The following is a 25735-nucleotide window of genomic DNA, read 5'->3' as shown; positions in this document are numbered from 1 at the left end:
CAATTTCCACAAAACTAACTGTTTTACATGATAACTACACTCTAACTACACATTCGCTAAATATCAAAAGCGACACCTGAAGGGGAAATGTGTACGTTTGGCCGTTTTTTTTCAAAGAGGCCCTGTGAAAGCGCCAGAACCCTCTTAACACCCTCTTTTTAAAAAGGTGAACAACACGAGTTTAATCGCGGAAAAGAGTACTGCTTGTGATATCAGTAGTTGCTGGATGAGGTATATTTGCCTATGTTAGGATTAATTAAGATGCCAGCAAAAAACGACACATTATCACTTATTTATGTGTCCAATAGTTTGCACAATAATCGATAGCTCTATCGCACTGATTGGCCGTCATTGCCATATCGTCAATGTCAGGCGTCAGACAAATAATAAATAAATCATAAGTCACAAATAGCTTTCTGCTGAATGGGACTGATCGTGACACATGGCTGAAAATTTCATGAGACTACGCTCTTTTACCTATAGATTTAATTTAATTGAATTTGTTTACAAGCAGCTGATGGGGCTGCCACTTGGTCCAATTTTGGTTAGAATTTTTGACACATGATCATAATACATTGTTCTCCATAATGTCACAAATAAGTCCCAACCATTTGAGTCCCTCATTGAATATTTCCTTAATAAAACGTTTTTAAAATAATTTCACACAGGGAAACTCCACCGATATGGCAGCCCTGGCAGCGCCCAAACAGATTTTTGCTACGCCTGGAACGGGGAACGGGTCGCTGTTGGAAAAATAGACAGAGTCTAGTTGGATTGTCATATTGTCGTGGTCGTGTACAGCTAAACGAATAACTGAATAGTCGTTGAATGAAAACTGCATAATGTTTACTTTTTTTCGAGTGCAATTCAACTGAAAAGTGATCCCAAAACGTCCCAGAAACAGATAAACAAAAAGAAGCAGCAGCCCGTGGGAGAGTGAAAGAGGTGTGTGCGTGTCTGTCTGTTTGGCTGTGTGTACGTGTGTTTGCGTGTTAGTGTGAGGAGGAGAAACAGAGTGACGTTTACAGCTATAAAAAAAGTTCGGCCCTCCGTGTCGGTTTTGGTTTTCGTCTAAATTTTGTGTGTGAAACAAGAGCAAAAACCACCTTAATGGGAGAGGTATCTATAGTCTGGAGTTAATTCGTCTGCCGATTCCCACATGGCACTTGCAGGCTGCGTTTCCTATTCCTAAATTTGTTGCTGCTGCTGCTTGCTGGTTGTGCACGGCGCGAATGTGACAGCGATAACAACAAAAGAAGACCAGGCAACCACCCTCCTCCATCCGCCTCATCCCTCAATCATTCACATTAGTGGAAATAGGCAAAAAAAAGAGGGGAAGCGAGTAGGAAAGGTGAGCTAAGCATACAGTTCTTTTACAGATTCAAATATTCATATCTTTGCGGACGTGTGTACGTGTATGCCGCCGCCCCAGTGCATTGCATCTCCATTATTATCTTCGAAAAAGAAACTTTCTTTCGCTGTCTTTTATGGTTTTTCTCAACTTCTTCTTTTCTCTCTTGTCTGGCGTTTCGTATGTGTGTGTGTGTTTTTTGTTGTTGTACAAATTAGCGAACAAACCGAACGGTATTGTTGGCCATTTCTCCAACGGGCACACACAACACACGCACGGACGCACATAAAGTTGTTATATTTTCTTCATACATATGTATATTTTCGCGCATTAATGTAATTAATTACGCCTGCTCGCTTGCGTTTATCATCATCATCAGTCATTTCGCCATTCCGCCATTTGCAGCTTCACCACCACCAACAACAAAAACAAATTGTAGCCCTGCCCTTGTTCTCCCTCCACCCCACTCTCCTCTGCCTGGTCGACTGTCTCTATTGCTCCCATGCGCTTCCAGCATATCAGCTGCTCTCTGTTGCTTTTGCTGTTATAACCTTGTCTTGCTTTCCAATCACCCATCCACCATCCACCACCACCCACAACCGCTTGGTCTGCCGTCTCGCTCTAAAGTTCTCTCCCGTTTTACCTTGCTTTGCGCCTGCGCGTTGCCACCTTGCACGCACCGTCGCTCCGCCGCACCACAACGAAACGCAGTGCTGCCACCTTGCCCTATCTAAATACGAGTGTCAATGTATGTGTGTGCGTGCCTGCGCTTTATTCAAATGTTTTTGTTCTTCATTTCTGTCCTCTATTTAAATCACAATCATTAAAATCATTGTGTGGAACACATGGAGCAGGCAGAAAGTCATCAAGTTAATAATGATCATAAATCTGCTTGATAGTGCGGGCGGGTCGGATGTCCCTGTCCCCTGTCTCCTCTGTGGGCGTGTGTGCGTGGGTGGGTGTTGCCATCTGTCGTCTGTCATCATCTTCTGGAAGGAAGGTTGAAGCGGGACAAACAGCCTTCAAGCATTTTATTCTCTTGTCCCTTGCCAAAAAACAAAAAAGCAACATATTTTTCTGGGTTTTCAAACGTTTTGCGATTTTCAATTATTTTATCTAGTACAATCTGTTCAAGTGTTTCTGCCATATTTGACCGACTTTTGTTTATTTGCATTGTTTTATCATCATATTTTTCATAGTTTTGTTTCGCATTTTGCGATTGTTTTACGATCAACTGTTGTTATTGTGCCCGTGCCCGTGCTCGTGCCGTGCCACATGTTGCCTTTTGAAGCGCTTTTTGACCTTCGTCGTAAAGCCGCCAAAAAAAAAATGTGTCAAAAATGATTTGCACTTGAGAGATATTTACCAACGTTTTTTGTGCCTGAAAAGTAAATTTAACGAAAATTAAATGAGTGTAAATGGGAAAATTATCAGTAGCTTCAGTCCTGCTGTCTCATGCGATTGCGCAGCCTCTCTCTCTCTGGCACAAAAATACCGTTATGTAAAACAAAAATAAGTAACAAACATAAGAAGAAAAGAGACAGAGAAACAACAAAGGGTGATCGGTCGCGCTCTACCACTTCTTCAGGCCTGCTCTCTGCCAGCATCCATTATTGTGAGATTTACCTGCTGCAAATATTCGAAGATCCAGCAACAACAACAATTTCAACTCCACTTCAATATCTATGCCAATCTCCCAGTCACAGTCGTTCGTATGTGTGTGTGTGTGTGTGTGTGTGTGTACGTGCTGGCATTTGCTGTATTTCGAGATTCGAATTTCGAAGCCAAATGAATTAACGGTTTCAGCCCTGTTGCTGTGCTGCTTTCGAGTTTCTTTCTTTTTGGCTCAAGCTTTCGATTGTTGTTGCCGCCTGTAGGTACGAAAATACCAGGGGTATGCTGTTTTTGCGGAGAGTTATGTGACGGGTAAAGGGAAAAGGAGAGGTCTCTCCACAGTCATGGGAAAAATAGTAGGAAATATAATACTTTTATTTTTCTTTGTATTTTTCCAAAATTTCATTAGTGAAAAATTGTATTAAATTAGTTGAAATTGTCTACATTAATATAACAATATATAAATATCCAATAAAATTCTAAAAACCGAATTTGAAAGAAAAATAGAAGCGGCTGAAGAAATACTTTTTTTTTGTTTGGTTAAAATTTAAATAATATTTCTCGGATATTTGTAAGTTATTTTCTTTTATTTTTTTCATGATAAAGTGGTATCTTCTAGTCGGTATATCATCTACAGCTACAGTTCTTACAATAAATATTTAGCAATGGCTGGAATGATCGGAACTGCAGCTACGTTTCAGTTTAGTTTTCAGTTTTCGGTTTCTGTTTTCCATTGTCTGTGGGGAAATATAAAACGCCTCAAATATTGCGCTGAGAGCAAAAAGCACTTGTCGACTGCCCTGTATCGTATTGTAGCTCCCAGACAAAAAAAGAAACAACAATGAGAGCAATCGCAGACAGCAGTAGTATATTTTTTTTTTTTGTATATAATTATGTTACTGTGGGAATAGCAACGGAAAAGGCAACAGCGAACGGCAAACGGCAGTGGCTGGTCGCCGGGGAGGGGTGCTTTGTGGGAGGGGGGCTAGTCTTTCATAATATCATTTTTCTGTTTGTTTTTTACATTTTGTAATTGGTTTGTACCGCCCCTCAAATATCGTATTGCCTCAGAGATAGAGAGAGAGAGAGGATGCCTTTGCCAGGGAGCTGTTAAATTCTCTGGAGATATCTGGTCAAATCTTTCGAACAATCGTCTGATTAGTGATTTTCATTATCGGTTACTGTTTTTTGGAGTATTTCCGACTGTATTCGTATGATTGTACGTGAGATAGGTATTTTTATTTCGGTGTATCTGCTTTCCCCCCAACAAAATTCGAATTAAAGATTAAGTTTTTCTATTTTCCGTAATGGGGATTCTTTCATTATTTATCCAGGTTCAGAGGTTCGGCCCTCTTCCGCTGTCCCGCTACTCCTCTCCTGCTTGTGCCACTCTCCCACTCTTGCACTTGTTCCCTCTCTCTCTTGATCGGCCCAATCTTGCACTTGTTCTCCCTCTCTTTCTGATTGTTTGATTCATTCATTGCCTCTGTTCCGCCTCCGAGACGATACTCTTATCGCAACTTTCCTCCCCAGTCGACGTTGCCGCTTCTGGTTCATTATTTGGCGGCCTGCTATCGGCGCGGGGTCCCTGTCCACTTGAGTTTTGTTTTTGTTTTGTTTTTAGGATTTATTGTTCTACGATATTCCCCTGCACTATGATATGGCTCATTTGTGGGGCCCCTCTTCGGGGCTCTTGTAGAGCAATTACAAAAAGAAAGACAATTTAAATACAGTGAAAGTTCCATCTAAAAATAGTCATAATTTTGATTTACGAAGACTAATTATTTCCCATTATTTTTGTATGCCATTTAAGGCGAAAAGTTTCCCTTTAGCGTATCAACCCTGCGGAACAGGTGGAACAAGTGGAACAAGTGGAACATTTCCATCGTAAAGTTCTTCGTTTTCTGTGTACTTGTTCGTTTTATGCAAAGCTCCACCGTAATCGAATGCTTGGCTGACGTCAAAGCCTTTGCCAAGGGCTCGTCCCCAATGCAGTGGGTGGTGGGTGGTGGGTGGAGGGCGGTGTAGTGGAATGTTTGTTCCTCCCCAGTGGGTAAACAATTCAAATTGGGTTAATGAGAGTGTTTGGCCCAGGGCTTGGCTGTCTGTCGCTGTGGCTGTGTCTGTGTGTGTGTGTGTGTGGGCGTGGCATTCATACATTTTTGATGATTGAAGCTTAAATTACATTGGGGACAAAAACCCCACACAGGCAAGGGACTGGAAATGAGAGGCAAAGGACAGTGACACAGTGATATCACTTTTGGGGAATATCAAGACTTGAGATTTAGCAAATGCCGCCGGGACTGTACCAAACACTGACTCAAACCTCAAAATGCGCCTCGTGAATGCACTGAGCGCTTAAAATTAGCAATAAAACAACTGAACTTCCCCCCCAAATGCTGCCCCACCGCTGGCAGGTGGGTCATCCAATGTATTATTCATTTGGTTAAAAAAAAAAAAAAGAGTAAAAACAGCGTCTAAAGAGAGAGGGAGGGGCAGGCAGAGGACCAAATGTTAGCGTAAAATATTCACCATCAGGTTTCTGACTAATCGGCATATCTTGGCAGCAGAGCAGCGATGGACGGGACGGATGGAGGTGCCAGTGTGAGGCCGAAGCAATTGATGCCCTATATGCAGAGAGTATAGCGATTCAGAACTTCAGAGAGAGAGAGAGGGAGAGAGAGAGAGAGCAGAGTGCAATTGAGAGTGGGAAAAGAACACAGAGCACAGCAACCTTTCTGTTCCACAATGCCATACCGTTCCATTACCATTCATTGCCTTCCGTTTCGTTTCCATATATGCCCCGATCGATGCCAAACGCCTGAATGGATCGTAAATACCCCACAAACGAATGAGTACCAAAATGAGTGCACAGAAAAGTCTTTCGTCTGTGGGCGCAGAGCGGTGCGCCGCTAACGGTTGTCACCGACGCACACACTGGAGGAATAAAACAAGTATTTTGCGGTACACAAAGATATAAATATATACACACTTGTAGATACAGTTGCGGTCATAAAATGATGTTTTTTGTTGTTATCAACAAACTAAAAAAAAAAGAGAGAGAGAGAACTTTATTGCGTCATTGCTTTGAGATGTATTCTGCGACAAACGTGGCACAGAAGCGAGTCCATGCCTGAGAAGCCTGAGAACAAAATACATGCCAGTCGCATACATGTCGTGTGCATGACGAGGAGTTAGTGGCATACATTCCAAGGGGCCTTGAATTCTTTGGATTAGTGAAAACAACCTCCCCGTAGTGGTTACCTTTCCCTCTCTCTCTCCTTCTCTCCCACTTGTGTCTCGAAGAAAACGTTTCGAATGACCCGCAGCTGTGGGCGTGTGCCTCCTACGAATGTGTGTACTCAAGCCTTGAGTGGGGGCTTCGGTCTCCCCCTGTGGCAGCCGTCCATCCACTGACAGAGAGCCGAGCCACACATTAAGTGTGGCGTGCGCGGCAAGTGGCCGAAGAAGGAGAACTTTTTATGAATGAATTAGACTGGAAATAGTGCATAAATATCTGCACGAGTGTGCACTTCCATAGTCTGAATACACATGGAGGGGTTTGCTCAAGTGTTTTTCGCAGAGAAGACAAGTGGCGCAAACAGCAAACGTTGCACCCAATAAAAAACAAAAACAAAAACAAAAACGGGGGCAAGCTCATGGGTGCATGAAGAGGGTCCACCATCGTAATGGTCTATCATTTAAATGGTTAAACAAAAGGAAACTCTTTTCATTGTTCAAGTATTTCCAATTTGCGACCTTTTCTTGAAGATCGAAATGAAAGAGACGACACTATTTAATGCTTGAAGGCTTTGTCTTTCGTCAAATCAAATTTAAGCTCCTTCTCGGTCTTGTGCAACACTGGTTCTCTTTGAATAAGGTTTCGAGAGAGGTTGAGCTTCCTGCCATCCCACAAAATCCCACACACTCACTCTCACATTTCTTTTATGGCTGGCAATCATTGATTTCGTTTGATTTGTGACTGTCGCACAATTATCGCCATGAAACAGCACTTGCTCGAATGACATGTCCGCTCTGTCTCTCTCTCTCTCTCTGTACACTCGAATGACGAAACAAAAGAGCCTATTAGGCATTGGGTGCTCTCATCGAAGAGAAGGCAGACAGTGACGTCAATAACGGTCTTTCTAACCGGTGATGGGACGCACTGCTTATTCCGTGAGTTCTGTTGCTACAACACACTGCTTTGCCTGCCGATATTTTGTTCCATTCCATCATTCCAAATGACGAGACACAATGCCGTTGAATCCCTACAGATGAAGATAGTTGTTTCGCCGATCGAACGCTAGAACGAAACACTGTTGCCTAAAAGTATGCCCCGAAAACGTTGCAACCATTTTTTAACTCTTTTTCCGAGTGTATTCCGTAGGTACATGAGTTTTTGATAAGGTGATTAATATTATCAATCGATGGTCAGCACCCTTGATATTGTAGACCTCTTTGAAGGCAACACTCTGGGGAGTACATTTTGTAGAGAGTGACCCGCTTCTATTTCCATTGAAGATTCTATCGGTGTTACAACCCACCCAACGTTTGCACTGTCATTCCAGGAATTGCTTAAGTACCTGTCAGAGATAATTTCTGATATGATATGTCGATTCCCAGAGATACAGTGAAAGCTCTAAGCGGGACAGAGCTTTCACTGCTTGGTGGTGTTTTTTATTATTTTTTATATATTAATAAAGATTGGGCGTGCTTTCGGTAATCCCTTTTGGCATATCTGGTCGTCTACGTTTGCATTTTAATGGCCCACCTCTGCCACTTGAACATCGGACCGATTACGTGCCCCAGGGGCACTCATATCGATAAAGATCGCCATGCAACCGGATGAGAAGCGTGCGACATATCGTTTCCAAGGCAACAAAATTCACATTATGTATTTTTTGATTTTGGTTTTTGGTTTTGTTCTTCTGTTCCCGCTATCTTTATTGATTCTAAGTCTTAAAATAATTAACAATTGGCAAAAAAAAAAAAAAAAATACTTAATCGATTCTTTAAGTGTTTGTTCCCTTTCTGGGTGGATCTTTGTGCGGATCTAGTAGCTCTGAAGACAGGTATCGAATAGTGTTTAGTGTTTATCCCATATAAAATCGATTATCAAAGAATATATATAAATATTTATCCCTCTATCCATACCTACGTCATATTTTTTTAAAATTAGATTTAGCTATCGATTAATGTCATGAATTTTTGTGTATCGAATGCGGGGGACAGTCCATTAGGCAAACAAATATTCAAATTTTAATCCTAGACTAGGGTTGTACATTCGGTTATCGATTACATCGATCTGTTGAATGTGTCTTAGCTAAATCGTAAGTTTATCGATTTAAAGCTGAATATCGTATACATAAATTTCGTCGGTTATGGTTGATCGATTTTAGTATCGATTAGTTATCGATTAAACCGATAATTTATCATAATTTATCGATTGCTTATCGATTCTTAATAATACATTTAAAATTGTTTTTGATCGAATAATTGCAATTTTGCATACAATTTCGGTTATCGGAAATTCGGTAGTTATCGATTAAATTTACGTAAATATATCATATCCATTTGATGATCGATTAATGGCTATCGAACGTAGGCAACTATCGACAAATGCTTATAGTACTGTTCTCTTTTTATCTGATCTGTAATGTCCCATAGCTCTGATCACTTGATCGATATATCGCTATCGCTATCGTTATCGCTTTCCGATACATCCTCACTGTCCATTGGTGGTCATCACATTGATCAGTCCTGGCAGCACCTCCGCCTGTATGGGCCCGTAATCGACACGCTCGCCATCGACCACCAAGATGCCATCGCTGGCACTCGGCTCGATACGGAACGCCTTGACGGGCACCACCCGAATGAAGGGATCATCGCCGCCGGGCGGCAAATGGGTGCCCGTGTTCATGCTCAGCAGAAAGTTGAGCATCTGGTGGCGGCCCACGCCGCTGCGGATGATCACCAGATAGATGATGCCATCGTTTAGCCGCGACTCGGGCGCAAAGTAGCAGTCGGAGGACAGGTGCGTCGTGTAGGCGGCATGCACCATCACGAACTCCCCCTCCTCGCAGCACCATCCGTCGGCGGCGGGCAACGGAAGCTGCAGTCCCGGTATTGTGCCCGAGGGCACTAGCTCCGCAAACTCTGCATTGGCCGCCTCAATCCTCTGGGAGACGCTCATCCGGCTGCGATTCGATCGGATGCTCTGGCCCCCCACCGAATAGTAGGCGGTCCGGCGGGACATGGCCGAGTGCCAGCTGTCGGCGTGCTGGCGAAAGATGGAACGATCCATGGACAGGGCATCGGCAAACTGGTCCGGGTCCGTCTCGGACTCCTCGTTGAGGTCCTCCGCCAGATCTCTGAACTCGCCCTCCTCGCTGACATCGCCGTTGACGTTCAGCGGCAATGAGATGGGCCTGCTTGGTGGCGCCTGCTCCTCCACTGGCAGCTGCCGTGGAGTTTCCTTCCCCTGGGGGGCAGCGGCAGCAGTCTCCTGCTGCTCCTGCTGCTCCTCCTCCTCCTTTGGGTAGGGCAGATAGAAGACCTTGCCCTTATAGGACCTCAGCGAGATGAGCCGCTTGATGGCCCACAGCGTGAACCGTTGGGCGCCAATCGACCGCAGACGCTCGCTCTCGATGTCAATGTCGGCAATGAGGCCCCAGCCCACGGACAAGAACGAGTACATCACATAGTGCTTGTCCCTGGAGGACAGCTCCACACGGACCACATCCATGGGCGTGCTCCTGCCAGCAATGCATGTGAGCGTGGCATGAAGGATGGGCTTCGGTTCGTACGGCTCATTGCAGTGATGGGCCACGCTCTTGGCCAGGCCGTTGCCGCTGCCGCAGGGTATGATGCCGAGCGGCAGGTTGCGGCAGGCGCGACGCCAATCCATGCGCTCCATCAGACCGTTGAGGACCTCGTAGAAGAGCCCGTCGCCGGAGGCCACCACAATGCCCGAGTAGCGCTCCAGCAGATCCTTACGGGTGCGCACAAACTCCTGGGCATAGTGGGGATGCGTTGTGATCTGAAGGTCATACTGGACCTCCGCCTCGGTCAGCAGCGGGGCCACCTGCTTCTGGAAGAGCTCTCTACCCTTGCCCGAGCCCGATTTCGGATTGAGCAGGATCAACAGGTGTTTGACAGCGCCCGCGCCCGCTCCCGCGCCCAAAACGGAGCCGCTGATGTCGATGGTGGTGCTGTTGCGCTGCTTGTGTTCCCGTATGGTGCGATGCCAGAGCTCTGCCGTCTGCAGATTCTCCGCATAGTCGTTGCTCGAGCGAAAGCGCAGGATGCGCAGCGTCTGTACGCGGCGCAGAGGCTTCTCCTTCTTCAGATACGCATAGATGTAGAGGTAGGCGCTGTTGTCCCGATCCGGCTGCTGTTCCTGCCCTTGCGACGCATCCCTGCTGGGATTCTTGCACGAATTGAGGCCGCCACGTGGTCGCTTCTTCAGGCGCGGACCAAACCGGGAGCCAATGATGTCGTCGATGCGTATCAGCTGCTCGTTGATGTGATCATCCTGGTCGGTCTCCCGCCGCAGGTACACGCCCTCCGGACAGAGCTTCACCTGGATCTTGATGCTGTGCTTGCGACGGCTGCTCTCCACGAAGAAGATCTCGCTCAAGGCCTGGCTCGTCTCCGACGAGGCCGATGTGGGTGTGGTGGGCAGGGACGGCATGCTCTTGCCGTCGAGGTGCTCCTGGACGGGTGTGGTGGCGGCCACGGCTTCCGTTGTGGCTGTCATGGGCAGGCTCTCTCGCTCTCCCGCTCGCTGGCTCTCTGAAGATTGTCTATGACTCCACTCTCTCTCTCTCTCGCTGAAGTTTGCCTCTCTCCCACTCTCCCTCTCGCTGTTTCTGCACTTTGTGCACCGTTGTAAATCCCCTTCTCTTTTCGAGTGGAGTTTTTTTTCTGACCTTGTCTTTGTCTTTAACACACAAAAAAAAAAACAACTAAAGCAACACCAAACACGAACAAACCGTAATAGTGGATGGCGCAAAATGAAGATCGGTGAAAAGAGAGCCAGGGCAGCAGGCTGGCCAGCAGGGAGCCGAAGAGAGCGTTTGAAACCCGTTTGGTATATGTTTATTTTGTGTTTTTTTTTGTGTTTTTTTTTGTGCTATTATTTACGTTATTATATTAATGTGTAGGTGTTTTCTATTAAATTTAATAATAATAATTGTGTTGTCTGCATGCGATCTCATGCCCGTCGGAGCTTACGCTCTTTCGTGTTTGTGTGCGTTACTTTTTTTTTTGTCGTTTTGTCGCTTCGCACCGTTCCGTGCCGTTCCGTACCGATCGCTTCCTGCGCGCTTTTCGTACTGAAGTCGACCCGTGGGCGAGGGTGAACACTAACCTTATTTTTAATGGAGATTTTTACGATTTGCACATCGGTTGCTGTTGCTGTTGCTTTCACACACATACACACACACACGTACACACACACACACACACACACTGGCGCAATCTTGGGCGCTTTATTTGTTGTTGTTTTAGTGTCGTGTCGAAATCTAATCAACACGTATCGTATCGATGGAGATATTAGTACGTCTTTATCTTCTGTTCGCTCATTTATTTTTGTTTTATTTTATTTGTTACTTAAAAACAGCTGTCGGGCTGACTGGGCGTCCGTGCGTGCATTCGATAAATAACAACAACCAAAAACAGGGCGCACGAAAAATATTTGTCTCTCTCTCTCTCTCTCGCTCCCACTCTATGTCTAGCCTCTGTATGGATGGGGGACACTGCCAGAGAGATAGAGTGTTAACTGTCACTCTGTTGCTGTTACATTTTTCCTCTCTCCCCATTACTTACCCCAGCCTGTATGACACCACTCGCACACACACGCACACTTAGTCAAAGTCAAAGGCCAAAATTGAAGCTTTAAGTGTGCAAACAGTCAGAGAAATGCATCGAAGCAAAACCTAAAGTCGGTATGACACTGGTTTGAGTTTCAGTAACAAAAAAAAAAAAAAAAACTACCGATGGCAAGCGAGAAATAATAAATATAAAAATAATATAATAAATATAAAAAAATATTATTAATATAATAAATATACAAATAATATAATAAATATAAAAATAACATAATAAATATACAAATAACATAATAAATATAAATATGCTATAATATTTAAAATGTATTAAAGATTTTAGTTCAATTTTTCATAAAAGAATACCACTCACGATCTTTTCGTAAAAAAGTGTCGATATGAAATTATTGGTCTGGTTTGAATTATTAAAAATATCTATTAGAAGCCCGTAGCTGAGAAAATTCTCAGAAAATTAGATCAGTGTAAATACAGCTCATTCAATTGCCCAGGCAATCCAGTGTCATACAAGCTTTGGCCACTGTCTACGCTGCAGACAGGTCTGACTGTGTGTGTGTGTGTTTGTGTGTGTGTATGGCTGTCCTTCTTGCACATTTAAGCTGCAATTTGCCTTTGACTTTGAATGCGAGAGAGCGAGAGTAAGGCTTGGGTTTGGGCTTGGGCATGGCTTTGGCCGCATGTGTGAGCTTTCCCACTCTACTGCTCTCTCTCTGCCGCCTCCGCCGCTTTGCCTCTTTGTCTCTCGATGCTGTGGTGCTCTCTTTATGCAATTTTCGTTGCCTTTCATTCATAATTTGTTCTCACTCTCCTTCCGTCTCGTTCTCTCTTATTGGTGGAAGGGGTTAATCAATCAAAACGAAATGCGAAGCGGCTGGCGGGGGTATCAACATGTTGCGACACATGTTGCGTATACGTCACGTTGAACCCTAGACTCCCAGATCTTATCTAACGTTTATCCATGGATCATCAACGTGACTCAGTCACACACACACACACACACACACACACACACACACGCAAGCATTTCCATTTTTTGTTTTATTTGTTTGTTTTTTGCGGTATAAGGGATTTTGCGAAACCTAAAGCAAATAAATCCTCTGGAAATATTTTTTTTTTTTGCCAGGTATACAGTAAGCAGTTTTTTGTTTAATATTTTTGTTGTTTGATTATTTTTGTTCTTTTTTTATTTTTTTTTTTTAATTGCGCGCGTCTGTTGATATCAGAGCTGAAAAAATAACAGAGATTGTTCAATTGCTTGGAAATTGCTGGTGGGGACAGTTTTTTTTATTTTTATTTTTTATTTTTCGCTGCCATAAGGCAATTGTGTGGGGGGTGGCTTCGAGGCCCCACAGCTGCAAAAAGCAAAAAGCAGATAGATAATAAATATAGTCCAGTCGTTGATTCGAAACAATAAGCGATCTAGCTTAAGCTACTGCTTGACGGGTCTTTAGCCTGTAAATCCACTGCTTGACGGGTTAATTTGCTGCGTTCTTCTCCTCCAAATGAACGTAGAGCGTACGCTGGAGCTCGTATCTGGAATGGGAGGTTGATTCACCCACCAACGAGAGGGAGGAAAGCACCACCTCAATGAGTCACTCACGTGGCCCCATGGCCAATTAATGTCCAGAGACCTCCCTAGATAGACCATAGACACCCCTCCCTCACCGGGAACTGTGGCGAACATGTGGCCTTTGATGGATAACAAGGAGGAGGGGCCCCGTGGCAGCACTTAAGTGGTTATTGCACCGACTGCACAGACCGATAAAGACCAGACCCCGGCTCTTTTCCACTCTGTCTCTGTCTATCGTCTCCTGACCTACATATGTATGTATATGATGATATACTATACCATACTTTTCAATTGCATTGAAAACAAAAAAGAAAACTGAAAAGGGAGCCCAGAGTAGGGGTACGCATAAGGGGTTGAAGAGGTATGGGGAAAGAGGGAGTCCCATTAGATGAAAAGCCCTCCAACAAGAGAGATAGATGGACAGCCTCTCCTCTCTCTTTCGGTAATGAATAGCAAAGGCTTCTACACAATTCTGTACTTATAGTAATTACCACTTTGGTTCTTACTTCAAAGAGTGGCTACGGCACTCAAACCTACCTAGTAGATCGAAGTGTGCACCAGCTGTGGATTCGAATGATTCGATTCGCACGTTTTGCGGCAGTGCCTTTCGGTTTTGCTACGCGGGTGGCAATTCAAGCAGTGCTTTGGCCAATGAAAGCAGTTTATCAGAGTAATCCAATCGATCTTTAAACCCCGAAACCCATAAAAAAAAAACAAGTCTCAAATCTAAACCAGAAACCAAAGTGAAATCCAAGCAAAAGGAAATATATAATCAATCTATAAAACAACTTCTTCTAATGAGGAATGTCGGATTAATCGATCACAAAAAACACAAAAAAAAGAACAAAAGTCTATAAAAAAAAAAACTTTCGGTTATCATCCATGCGATAATAACGGCGCTCTCTTTATCTCTCTCTCTCTGTCTCTCACTCTCTCTCCTTTGGTTCGATCTTTGATTGAGCGAATTCGGAGAAGACGCAGTAAAACAAAGAAAAGGAAGCAAAAGAAGAAACAAGAAAAAAAGAAAGAAAAAAAAGAAAGAAAAAAAAGAAAGAAAAAAAAGAAAAGAAAAACAAAGTTAAAGAAAAGAATGAAGAGAGCAAAGAACAAACGAGTGTGTTTACCAATCTAATAAAAGCAAAACACCTTCTGGCTCTCTCTCTCTCTCCCTCTCTCTCTCTCTCCCTCTCTCTCTTTGGCGCTATTGATAACTGTTCTTGGCGGCAGGTGTTGCGAGGTGAGGCATTGTTTTCTGGGAGAGAGACAAGCAGTGGAGAAGTAGAGCACTTTGATAACGTTTCGAAACGGTACATTTCCTGTGCTTTTCCGCGCTACTTTGTTGTGTCGTTCTTGAGGACAAGGAGAGAAGGGAACAGCAAAGAAGGAACTCCCATGTATCCAAAAACGGTAGTAGGGAGAGAGCAAAGATTAGTATAGAAAAGAATAGTATAATAAACACTTATTGCTATTTGAAAAAATAGAGTTGGAAAGTGCGAAGAAGAAGGAACTTTTGTAACTCTTATACGGGGCTTTGACGCCTTCTCTTTCTCTCTGCGAATTGTGTTTAAAAGCGAACAATGGAGCTTTTTGCCTCTCGACTCTTATACACTCTTTTCTTTTACTCTTCTACTCTAAGGAGTACGAGTATAAGGATTTTCCAAAAAAAAGAATATACCCCATAATACCCAGCGATCTGCCAGCACGGCTTTGGCAATCAACAAAAAGCCCCAACAGCTTTTTCCATTGTTTTGCCCCAACCCCCTCCCCCGGGCTATCCTTCTTAGTTTTGTAGGGCGCCTGGAAATATAAACAAAAGGTGGAAGAACACAACATAGAGAACACATAACACAGTCGGGCTGCTGGGGAATCCACACTGGGAACACGAGTACTCTCCCTCTCTCTCTCTTCCAAAGACTGCGAGACTCTGTTTATTTTAGATTTTAGTCTGGCTAGTTCTTTTAACTAATGAAATGTTTCCATTAATGTCAATTGCAGTTGAGAGAGACGTCGACCAGAGACGTAGCGCATCGCCAAACAGAGGAAATTGAGCATCATGTGTCGTTGCTGTTAGGCCAAAGGATCGGGAATCTCGGGATCAACTGAAAGATCGCACACGATCAGAGATCTATCTGTCTGTCGCTCCAGTCCCAGCCTTGACTCCTCTGCGAGCAGCTCGTTGTTGCCGTCAGCGCCGCTATGACCCTGACCGCCACGACAACTGCCTCAACACCGGAGAGCCAAACGAAGATGGATGTGAAGGGCACTCCCAACAGCAGCACCCTACCACCGCCCACAGCCGATGAGAGTCTGCCCACCTCGGAAATGGATCTGCTGGCCAAGCTGGAGGCAGCCAACAAGCTGATCGAGAGCGATGCCAAGTCCCTCAATTCTTTGCACTCCACGCACAGTCGCAAGAACTCGGACACGAGTCAGATAAGCCTCACGTCGAGTAAGTATTTGTTCCATCCCCTCCGAATGTGGTCCCCTAGCTTGTGTCCTTTCGCTTATGGGAATCTGCTAAAGAAGTTCTTGCAGTAGATCGTATCGCTCCTTCTCCTCCTCCTCCGATCCTATCCCCATCCCCATTCCGCAACCGATGGCAATCGTAATCGTCTTTCATTTAGTTATCAAATTATCGAAAAAGGAAGAGCTCCATTTTCCCATAAATCGATTATTCTAAGGGCTTTGCCATTTCCGAATAGCTTCAATCGTTCGGTAATCGTTATCGTAGTTGGGTTTCATTTAGTTATAAAATTATCGGAAAAGGCTAAGACAAGAGCTAGCTCCCACAATTGCCGGCTCTCGCCCGGGAGGTAGACGTGCGCATTAGAAGAGAAGAGTGCTTTCCATTAGATCTGGAACCTGGGCTTTCCAGGCCGTGAATCAATTCCAAATGGCATTCCATTTAATGCAAAAATTATCTCAAATTCGACGTATGATAACCCAGAACCCCCCGCCCCCCATGATAACTCAGAACTAATTAAATGTGTGCCCCCCCCGCCCCCTAACCCGTTTCGTTATTGGCAGGCGGCAATTCTGTGGCCGAGGAGGACATCTGGACAACGTGGGCCACCATTCTGAACGACTGGGATGGGGCGCTGAAGCGCAAGAATCCGTGCGTGCGCGAGCTGGTGCGCCGCGGCATACCGCACCATTTCCGGGCGATCGTGTGGCAACAGCTGAGCACGGCGTCGGAGGCGGACAAGAAGCAGTACGCGGAGTACATCAAGGCGACGAGTGCCTGCGAGAAGGTGATACGCCGCGACATTGCACGCACCTATCCCGAGGTGGACTTCTTTAAGGAGAAGGACGGGCCCGGCCAGGAGGCACTGTTCAATGTGATCAAGGCCTACTCGCTGCACGATCGCGAGGTGGGCTACTGCCAGGGCTCCGGCTTCATAGTCGGCCTGCTGCTGATGCAGATGCCCGAGGAGGAGGCGTTCGCGGTGCTCGTGCAGATCATGCAACAGCATCGCATGCGGCACATGTTCAAGCCGTCGATGTCCGAGCTAGGCCTGTGCATGTACCAGCTGGAGAATCTCGTCCAGGAGCAGATACCCGACATGCACATACACTTCCAGCAGCAGGGCTTCCAGACAACGATGTACGCCTCCAGTTGGTTCCTCACCCTCTACACGACCACGCTGAACGTGAACCTCAGCTGCCGCATCATGGACGTCTTCCTCAGCGAGGGCATGGAGTTCATCTTCAAGGTGGCCCTGGCCCTCCTCCTCACCGGCAAGGAGACGCTCCTCTGCCTGGACATGGAGGCCATGCTCAAGTTCTTCCAGAAGGAGCTGCCCGGCCGTGTGGAGGCCGACCCGGAGGGTTTCTTCAATCTCGCGTACGCCCAGAAGCTGAACACAAAGCGCATGAAGAAGATGGAGAAGGAGTATCAGGACCTGAAGAAGAAAGAGCAGGAGGAGATGGTCGAACTGCGGCGATTGCGTCGCGAGAACTGTCTGCTGAAGCAGCGCAATGATTTGCTTGAGGCTGAGAGTGCAGAGCTGGCCGATCGCCTGGTGCGGGGTCAGGTCTCACGTGCCGAAGAGGAGGAAACAAGGTGAGGGATTGCCAGAGAGACGGAGAGAGAGAGAGATCATCTCCTTTATAATCGTTTTCCCCTTATTTCTCCCCCCTAGCTATGCCATTCAAACGGAACTGATGCAGCTGAGACGCTCCTATCTGGAGGTCTCGCACCAGCTGGAGAATGCCAACGAAGAGGTTCGTGGTCTCAGTCTTCGGCTGCAGGAGAATGTAAGTACAGTCGCCCGCCCTGCCATCGCCTGTCTTCCGCCTCTACCTCTCACTCTTCTCGATTGAAACCTGTAACTAAAACGGAATATGTTGCTAATCTGTACTTCTGTGTTCTTTTCCATTTTATTTGATTTCCTTTATGGTTGTGGTGCTTCACACACAAAATGTTCGCTTTAATCAAATCAAAAGCAAAAACTATGCACACCCCAAATGCAAAAAAACATACAGAATGTATCCATCGACAGCGTAAGTAACTCCAAAAAAAGGGAATAAACATTGTCTTGTAGTTAATGCCTTACCCAATGCCTGCCTGCCTCCAAAACCAAATGAATTCCATTCCCGATAAATCTGTTGTGCATGCTTTTTTGTGTATTTTCATTAGTTATAGGCATATACTTTTATACTCTATAGTCTTGTGATCCCTTGAAGGTTCTTTAAGCAATGATTGTCCGTGCTGTCCGATGAATGACAAAATGAAGCTGCAAATGGTCGCAGTGTGCACGAAAAGCAAGCTCTAAAGATACGCTTCTAGTGTCTATTCTGTTATATTAACATTCGAGCAAGATTCTATTACAATCCTCTCTGAGCGAGTCTCTCAATAAACGCTGTTTGACAGCAACAGAATGGGCAAAGCACAAGAATAACGGACAACCAAAAGAAGGAGACAAACAGATGACACGGAACAGAGGAAAATACACTGTAAACATGATAGAAAACCCCAGCTAAAACGTTTTTTTCGAGCCACTGACAAAGCCACCTTCTTCAGGGACTTGTGTGGCTCTAAATAAAGAAATATTTGGTGCCTAAGGCATGGTCCCTCTCTGGATCTTTGATCCTTAATGTACTTTCTGTAAGAACTAAGCGAACCCGGGGTACGTGGGGTACTTACGCGTACGTTCAAACATAAATAATCATAAGTATCTGTATCTTTAGAACTCCCGTGTATCATTTGTAGTTGTAGCTGTAACTGTAGAAGCCATAGTCGGAGTATCATTTGTATCATAACCAAACACCTGTCACCGCATGCCCTAACAAAGACAAAACCAAACGATCAATCATAGATGAATAGAGTTTAATGATTGAGTCTCCCATGAAATTTAGAACAACTCTCGGCAGTCGTCGATCGATGAGCTGTGCATGAAGGAAGAGGCACTGAAGCAGCGCGACGAGATGGTCTCCTGTCTGCTGGAGGAGCTGGTGAAGGTGCGTCAGGGTCTGGCCGAGAGCGAGGACCAGATCAGGAATCTAAAGTCAAAGGTCGAGGAGCTGGAGGAGGACAAGAAGACGCTGCGCGAGACAACGCCGGACAATTCGGTGGCGCATCTGCAGGACGAGCTGATTGCCAGCAAGCTGCGCGAGGCGGAGGCCTCGCTCTCCCTCAAGGATCTCAAGCAGCGGGTTCAGGAGCTCAGCTCTCAGTGGCAGCGCCAGCTGGCCGAGAATCAGCGCAGCGAGAGCGAGCGGAACACCCAAGCGCTGGACTCGACGCCCAAGAAGCTGTTGACCAACTTCTTTGAGGGCTCCAAGTCCAGCGAGCTAACGCAGAAGCTCGAGGAGGAGCTGATGACGACTCGGATACGGGAGATGGAGACCCTCACCGAGCTGAAGGAGCTGCGCCTCAAGGTCATGGAGCTGGAGACCCAAGTGCAGGTGTCTACAAACCAGCTGCGGCGCCAGGACGAAGAGCAAAAGAAGCTCAAGGAAGAGCTCGAGATGGCCGTTACTCGGGAGAAGGACATGGCCAACAAGGCGCGCGAACAGCAGCACAGGTGAGGGCACAGATAGATCCACAGATCCACACAGTGCAGAGTGTACAAACATTTCGCTTGCCCCTACAGATATTCGGATCTGGAATCTCGTATGAAGGACGAACTGATGAACGTGAAGATCAAATTCACGGAACAGAGCCAAACGGTGGCCGAACTGAAACAGGAAATATCCCGACTGGAGACCAAGGTAAAGGCTGTGTGCTCTCTGTCCTTCTCCTCTCTGAACTCTCTCTTTTTGTACTCTCAACCAGAACTCGGAGATGCTGGCCGAGGGCGAACTGCGTGCCAATTTGGATGAATCGGATAAGGTGCGCGACCTGCAGGACAGGCTGGCCGACATGAAGGCGGAGGTAAGAGAGTGGAGAAGCCTCCTCCTCCCCCTGCAAAATGCTAACAGCTAACAGCTAACCCTTAACCAACCCCCACCCAATGCCCATTCACTGTTGATCTTTTTATTTTGTTATGAGTTTTTGTGCTCTTTCGTTGGCTCATTTCTTGTCACCTGTAACCAAACCAGTGCTTCTCTGTGCACCTGTGTGTTCTTTCTGGAATAAGAAAAGGAGTTTTAGGAGCACACACTTTCCAGCTTTATTTGCGTTGTGTGCCTTCACTGCAGAGGGCTTAAGAAGGCTTCATCGAAGAACAGAGAGCTCTTAGAATCTTGATCAAGGATCAGGGCTTAAGAAAACTTTAATCACGCCAAGAAAAAGTCACAGAAAGCTCTTAGAACCTTGATGAAGGATCAAAAAGCTCTTTCAAGCTCGATCAAGCTACTCTTGAAAGCCACTCACTCCCTTCCGCTATAATTTACACCCATAAATGTTGTGGATCCACGCTCTAGCAGGCTTAAAAGAGCTTAAAGCTCTACCAAACTAGATCAAAATCTTGTGAGGAGCAGAGCACACACCCTCTCTCTCTTCAAGCTCATTTTTATTTGCCTTCCTTTTCTTTTGTTTCAATTTCTCTTGTTTCTCTTTGTTTTTTGTATACCCATTTGATCTACGTTTGTGTGCTGTGAAATGATTATCTCTCTTGTTGTTCCCCATTGAATCTTGTTCTGTTCAAAACGAAACAATAAAAAATATTGTTCATTGTCGTCGGTTTACTTATAGTTTCCCACGCCAATAACCAGCCCCGACACTGAGCCGTGGAAATGGATAAGCTAAACTAAATTTGTAACCCCCAAACAAAACAAAACAAAAAAACAAAATGAAAACGAAATGAAACGAAACGAAGAAGCTAAAAACCGAAACGAAAAAAAAGGAAAACAAAAACATAAACCGAAAAAAGATACATCAAACCCATAAGTAAAACTAATCCCAAACTCAATTACCATGCAACACCCGACAAAAGCTAAATTCCAAAAAGTCAGCAAGATACGACAGGTCTTTATGAAAAACTGCTGATAATATTTTAGGCATGGCGTATACGTACTATCTGTAGCATCGTATCCCCTCTATAGATCCCATATGCGCCACAGTTGCATGTTGCATGCTCTACTTCTATTCCTAGCTTCCTAGCATATTTGCATGAGCATGAAACGTGATTCCATTCCCATCATTCCTCTCTCTCTCTCTCTCTAGCTCTCTCTTGCTAAATGGAAGCTTTTGCCAAAGCTTAGACCCGAACCATTGCATTTAGCTTTGACATGAACCTTTTTCTTAAGCGTAGACCTGAACCTTTTTCTTTCGCATTCGTCGTAGATCAGATATGTTTTTAGAATTGATTTAGAAGTACTTCTATCTTTAGAATGCAATTGATTTCCACTTGTTTCTCAGTGAAATCAACTTTTGTTTTTTTTTGCTTGTTTATTTAAGCACATGCACATATGTTTGTCTGTATATTTATACCCGTAGTGACGCATTCTAATCTTTGTCTTGACACACTGTTCTGACAGTTTGATATGATGTTTTGACACAATGATGTTGTTTATTACCTTGTCATACATTTAAAAGCAGCTTTGGAATCCATACTTGAACCGATCAACATATTCATCTACTCGTACCGTACCTTGACGCTCACTTTGTTGGGAGTGATTTATTTGATGCAAAACATTTTGCTATATAAATATTGCTATTCTGCACGCCTGCATGCCTGCTCTTATCTGACCTAAATAGTAATTAATAAACTAAAATAAGTATTTTAAGCACGAAAATAGTATATAAATAGAACGATCTTTGTTTATCTTAAGATCTAAATCAATCAGAATTATTATTTGCATGCAAAAGACATAGAAAATAAGAAGGAATAGCTCGATTTTTGAATACCATTTGCAGACTTTATTTCAAATTATTTGACAAGCTCTTAAACTGAGCGATCCAATAAATTGATGGGGAGATATAGAATACCAAAAGTATGAAAGAAAATGATATGCACATACAACATAATAGAAAGAAAGAACAACTCCATTGGGAAATACAGTCTATAATCTCTATATAGTTCCATTAGGAATAAAACGAAAATGAACAAAAAAACACAGAAGACACAGAAATAATGTATTTCATTCTTGAATTCTTGAAGAATATTTGAAAAAAAATTAGGAATAAATGAGCAACGTGGGGTTTACACATTCTTTTCAAGTTGCTTTTGGTTTTAAGACAAAAGAGACTTAGAGATTATCTTTAAATGATCACAGGGTAATCGCTAAAGATTGATTTATTCCAAGAAATCTGAGCAGTTCCAACAATAATTATTAGAATGCTTGAAATGCATTATAGCCCCTGCAAAGGTATTCAAAATCCAAGTGCTCTTTCTATAGAAATGATAGCTTCTATAATTATATCGTTGTTTTTCTATAAATTATACTCTTTTTAATGATCTTTGAACTGATGAATTCTTTTCGATCTCCAAACAGTTGACGGCGGTGAAGAGTCGCGGCAAATTTCCGAGCACAAAGCTGCGTAGTGCATCGATCCAATCGATTGAATCGACAGAGATGGACTTCAGCGAACTCAATATGGTGCGGCGTGGTAGCACGGAGCTGTCGACATAACCAAAAAACAAATCAGCCACACGACAACATTCACATCATCAGCCACAAGAAGGGAAGGAAATATCAGGGGCAGTACAGGATACACTTCTCTCAAAGCCATATACATTTACTGCTATATGTGTTGAGAGAGAGAGAGACAGAGAGAGAGAGGAGAGGAAGAGGAAGAGAGCGAAGCACAAGCCGATCTACAATATATAAAACAATATTTATATATGCTATACACATGCCTGTGATCAGAAAGCAGAAGCGGAAGGAGCAGAATCGGGCATCGGGAAGAAGAAAGTGGAGATATTGGTTAAGATTACAGTATGATGGAAGAGTAACATCAAAAGTAGTTGCAATCAAAACCACAAATATTATTTATGTATAATATTCGTTTAAATTTTATAATCATAAGAATACCCATATTATGATTATTTGTAATATTTTTTTTGTATTTTAAATTCTATTGCTGTTATGTTTTATTATCCCCAAACACAAACACACACACTCTCATATTTATTTATTGAAAATCCCAATCAAAAACGATTTATATATTAACACTTTTGTACATTGATCCCAGAAAAAACGAGAGGGAGTATCCTCTAGATATACTAGCAGAGCATTTTTATGTAATCCTCCCCCATTCCTAAATATAAATTAAAACCCTACACTTTTAATGTAAGTTTTAAGCGAATGTAGATTGCGTTTTAAGGCAACATCAAGATTTTTTAAAATGTTTACTCAAATTGTCATTACAGAATTCCACAAATATCATTTGTGTGTATTATGATTTCATCAATTTAGAACGAACGATATTTACGATATGTCTATAGTGAATTTGTAGTAGGATCCCCTATGTAAATCTAATATCTAAATCTTAAACAAACAACTACAACTAAAATACAACCAAGTGCGAAAGACACAAAAACAAGCGTTGCCAAATGCAGAATCAAATGCAAGAAGAAAAACAAAACCAGAAACTATTCAAAATAGTGAAAAAAAAAACAAAACTCAAACACAGAAAATGTGAAAGAACCACGGTGAGAGGTGGCGCACAATCCCAATTCCCCAAGTCAACAACTTTCGCACCAACAATACCCCCAAGAACGATATTACGATAACAATTACGATATATAAAACTCTTGCGATATTCTTACGATATTTAGTTGACATTCGCGTTAGCCAACATTATAGATATGGTTCCTTGTTACACTTAAACCGATGTAAAACCCATTTGGCAGCTTGTGCAATGCAGGAATCGAGTAATCGATGAGAGATATTAATCGATAGGCGACAAGAGCGAGCAATCGAAGAGGAGATTGATTGGCAGATGGTTAATCGAGAAACGGCAAGCAATCCCTTAAGACCATTATTAATCGATAAAAACAATTTATGAATAAGTGAATACTCCATTCATCTATTATATAAAAACAACTAGTCGAAGATGAGACGATTAGCCGATTATTTTGTCAACATTTGATTTCATAAGCAATGGGACTCGATAAAACAGCTCTCAATAAACGAGCAAAGACAACTAGCGATTACTCGATAGACTAGCTATCAATAACCGATTACAAACATAAGCGCGATAAACCAGCTATCAATTAATGATTATTTTTTAAATAATGAATCGATCGACAGGCGATTGCTCGCACACAAATATTTCAGGTTGAGTGTTATATTATCCATGTGCAATATTTAAGTTCTTTTTGTTTCCAATTTTGTTCGAACTATTTTTATCAGTGTTTAGGTTTGTTACTTATACGAGGGAGATACACTTAATTTTGTATAATTCCATTTAGGATTGCATTTGCCCTGCATGACAAACATACATACATACTACGGATAAGTGAAATACAATCGCTAAATATTCGCTAGATGTATGTGTCGCAAAACGTGTCACAAAACTTTGTTATATGTAATACTATAATCATTTAAGTACGACTACCATATTGTAATGCTGTAGGCATGTAGTGTTTTCGTTCCCGACTTTTGCTGAACTATTAGAATTTTTTGTTCTTATAAAATATGTATTAAATTTTGATTGTATTTTTTGTATATTTCTGCGACACGCCCAGGCCAGGCGCAACCTAGAATTAATTGTGTATTTATGTTATGGCAAGCGATGGCACAAATTATATCTATGATAGTTTCTATATACACACATATATGGACTGACTTGCAATTGGATTTGTTTGACAGCGCACATCATCTATTCACAGTTTGTCCAAAGTCTAGACTTGGCTGGAGGCTCGAGGCTGGCGTTAACTGATTGACCACACACACACAATACAGAGAAACAGATAGCCTGGTCAATGGGTTAAATGCTGGGGTGCGAATTGCTAATCAAACAATTGACCCACACTTAACTGTGACTCATAGCCCCGGGGAGTTATTGAACCCTTGATTGGATTTCATTTGTACACATTTTTCGCTGGCCCAATCCCCAATCCCCTCTGCCTGTCTGGATGTCGTCTGTCTGCTGTTTGATTTGATAAATGCTTTAAGACTTTGCAGTTTATCAATTCTACTGACTGGGACACTGGCCAATGACTTCTGGACGAGACGAGACGATTTGTTGACCCTACCAGCTCCTTTGAATGCAATTAATTAGCATATAGTACATGCATATACATATATATTGTATTAAAGGCAAATAAATCAGTTACTGCTTCCATTAAGTAAGGCAAAGCAAAGGCATATGGTCGGCAGTACCTTCAATGTTTAGTTTGATTTGCAATTAAGTATTACAATTACGATTATTTTCACACATTGTTGATCATCATCAGAGAAAAACTCGGTAAAGTTCACACAAGTCACAAAATGGTAACAAAGTAGTATACAAAATACAGCAAAAAATAGTGTTATACACATTATATATATACAACCAATAACTATATCAATATAAACGATAGAAGAGCATGAGATGTGACGACACAACACGGTGGGAAATGCAAACAGAAATAGAAACTGAAACTGAAACCGAAACCGAAACCGAAACAGAAAATATTGAACTCAAGCACACAAAAATCAAGACGAGAGTAAATCAGTAATACAAAGCGAAATCAAAGTTATAACTTTTAGTATTAAATAAATAAAAATGAGAAGCAAAAAAAAAAAAAAACCCAAAGGCTGTAATGAAATTTGATGATGCAATGTTGTTGCTTATCGGTGGGGACTTGTGGGGGGCTACTACTGGCTGTCGTTCAGCAAACAGAGCAGCCAATGAACCTCACACTGAACTTCAGTTTAATCTACTATATACTGTATAGCACCGTCTGGGGTGTACATCTGTCGCACGTTCTGTCGAGCCCTGAATGAAAGATCCCCACGAAATATTAGAGGCATGGAATA

General features: G+C 43.3%; 2 protein-coding genes across 8 annotated transcripts; one reads left to right on the top strand and one right to left on the bottom strand.

The window, feature by feature from the left end:
- The first annotated feature begins 699 nt into the window (after positions 1-699).
- On the top strand, positions 700-25205 carry LOC108159971 (ecotropic viral integration site 5 ortholog). Of its 7 annotated transcripts, none has more exons than XM_017293665.2 (9): positions 700-945; positions 15377-15830; positions 16409-17444; positions 17524-17638; positions 17828-17884; positions 18740-19407; positions 19477-19594; positions 19659-19757; positions 22262-25205. In XM_017293665.2, the coding sequence occupies exons 2-9, from the start codon at positions 15578-15580 to the stop codon at positions 22397-22399; spliced, it is 2484 nt and encodes an 827-aa protein (XP_017149154.1). In that variant the 5' UTR covers positions 700-945; positions 15377-15577; the 3' UTR covers positions 22400-25205. The 7 variants fall into 7 exon arrangements, with proteins under 7 accessions (XP_017149154.1, XP_033248521.1, XP_017149147.1 ...); XM_033392630.1 differs by having other exon boundaries at positions 700-1351; positions 17867-17884; XM_017293658.2 differs by having other exon boundaries at positions 700-1351.
- Positions 8620-11339, bottom strand: LOC108159991 (sphingosine kinase 2). Its single transcript, XM_017293706.2, has one exon. It carries the CDS (start codon positions 10722-10724, stop codon positions 8691-8693), a length of 2034 nt encoding a protein of 677 aa, XP_017149195.1. The 5' UTR covers positions 10725-11339; the 3' UTR covers positions 8620-8690.
- Positions 25206-25735: the final 530 nt, after the last annotated feature.

The sequence above is a fragment of the Drosophila miranda genome, chromosome XL (assembly GCF_003369915.1).
Source record: "Drosophila miranda strain MSH22 chromosome XL, D.miranda_PacBio2.1, whole genome shotgun sequence".
Lineage (NCBI taxonomy): Eukaryota > Metazoa > Arthropoda > Insecta > Diptera > Drosophilidae > Drosophila > Drosophila miranda.
The sequence above is the reverse complement of the archived record's forward strand: the minus strand, read 5'-3'. Positions and strand labels throughout refer to the sequence as shown.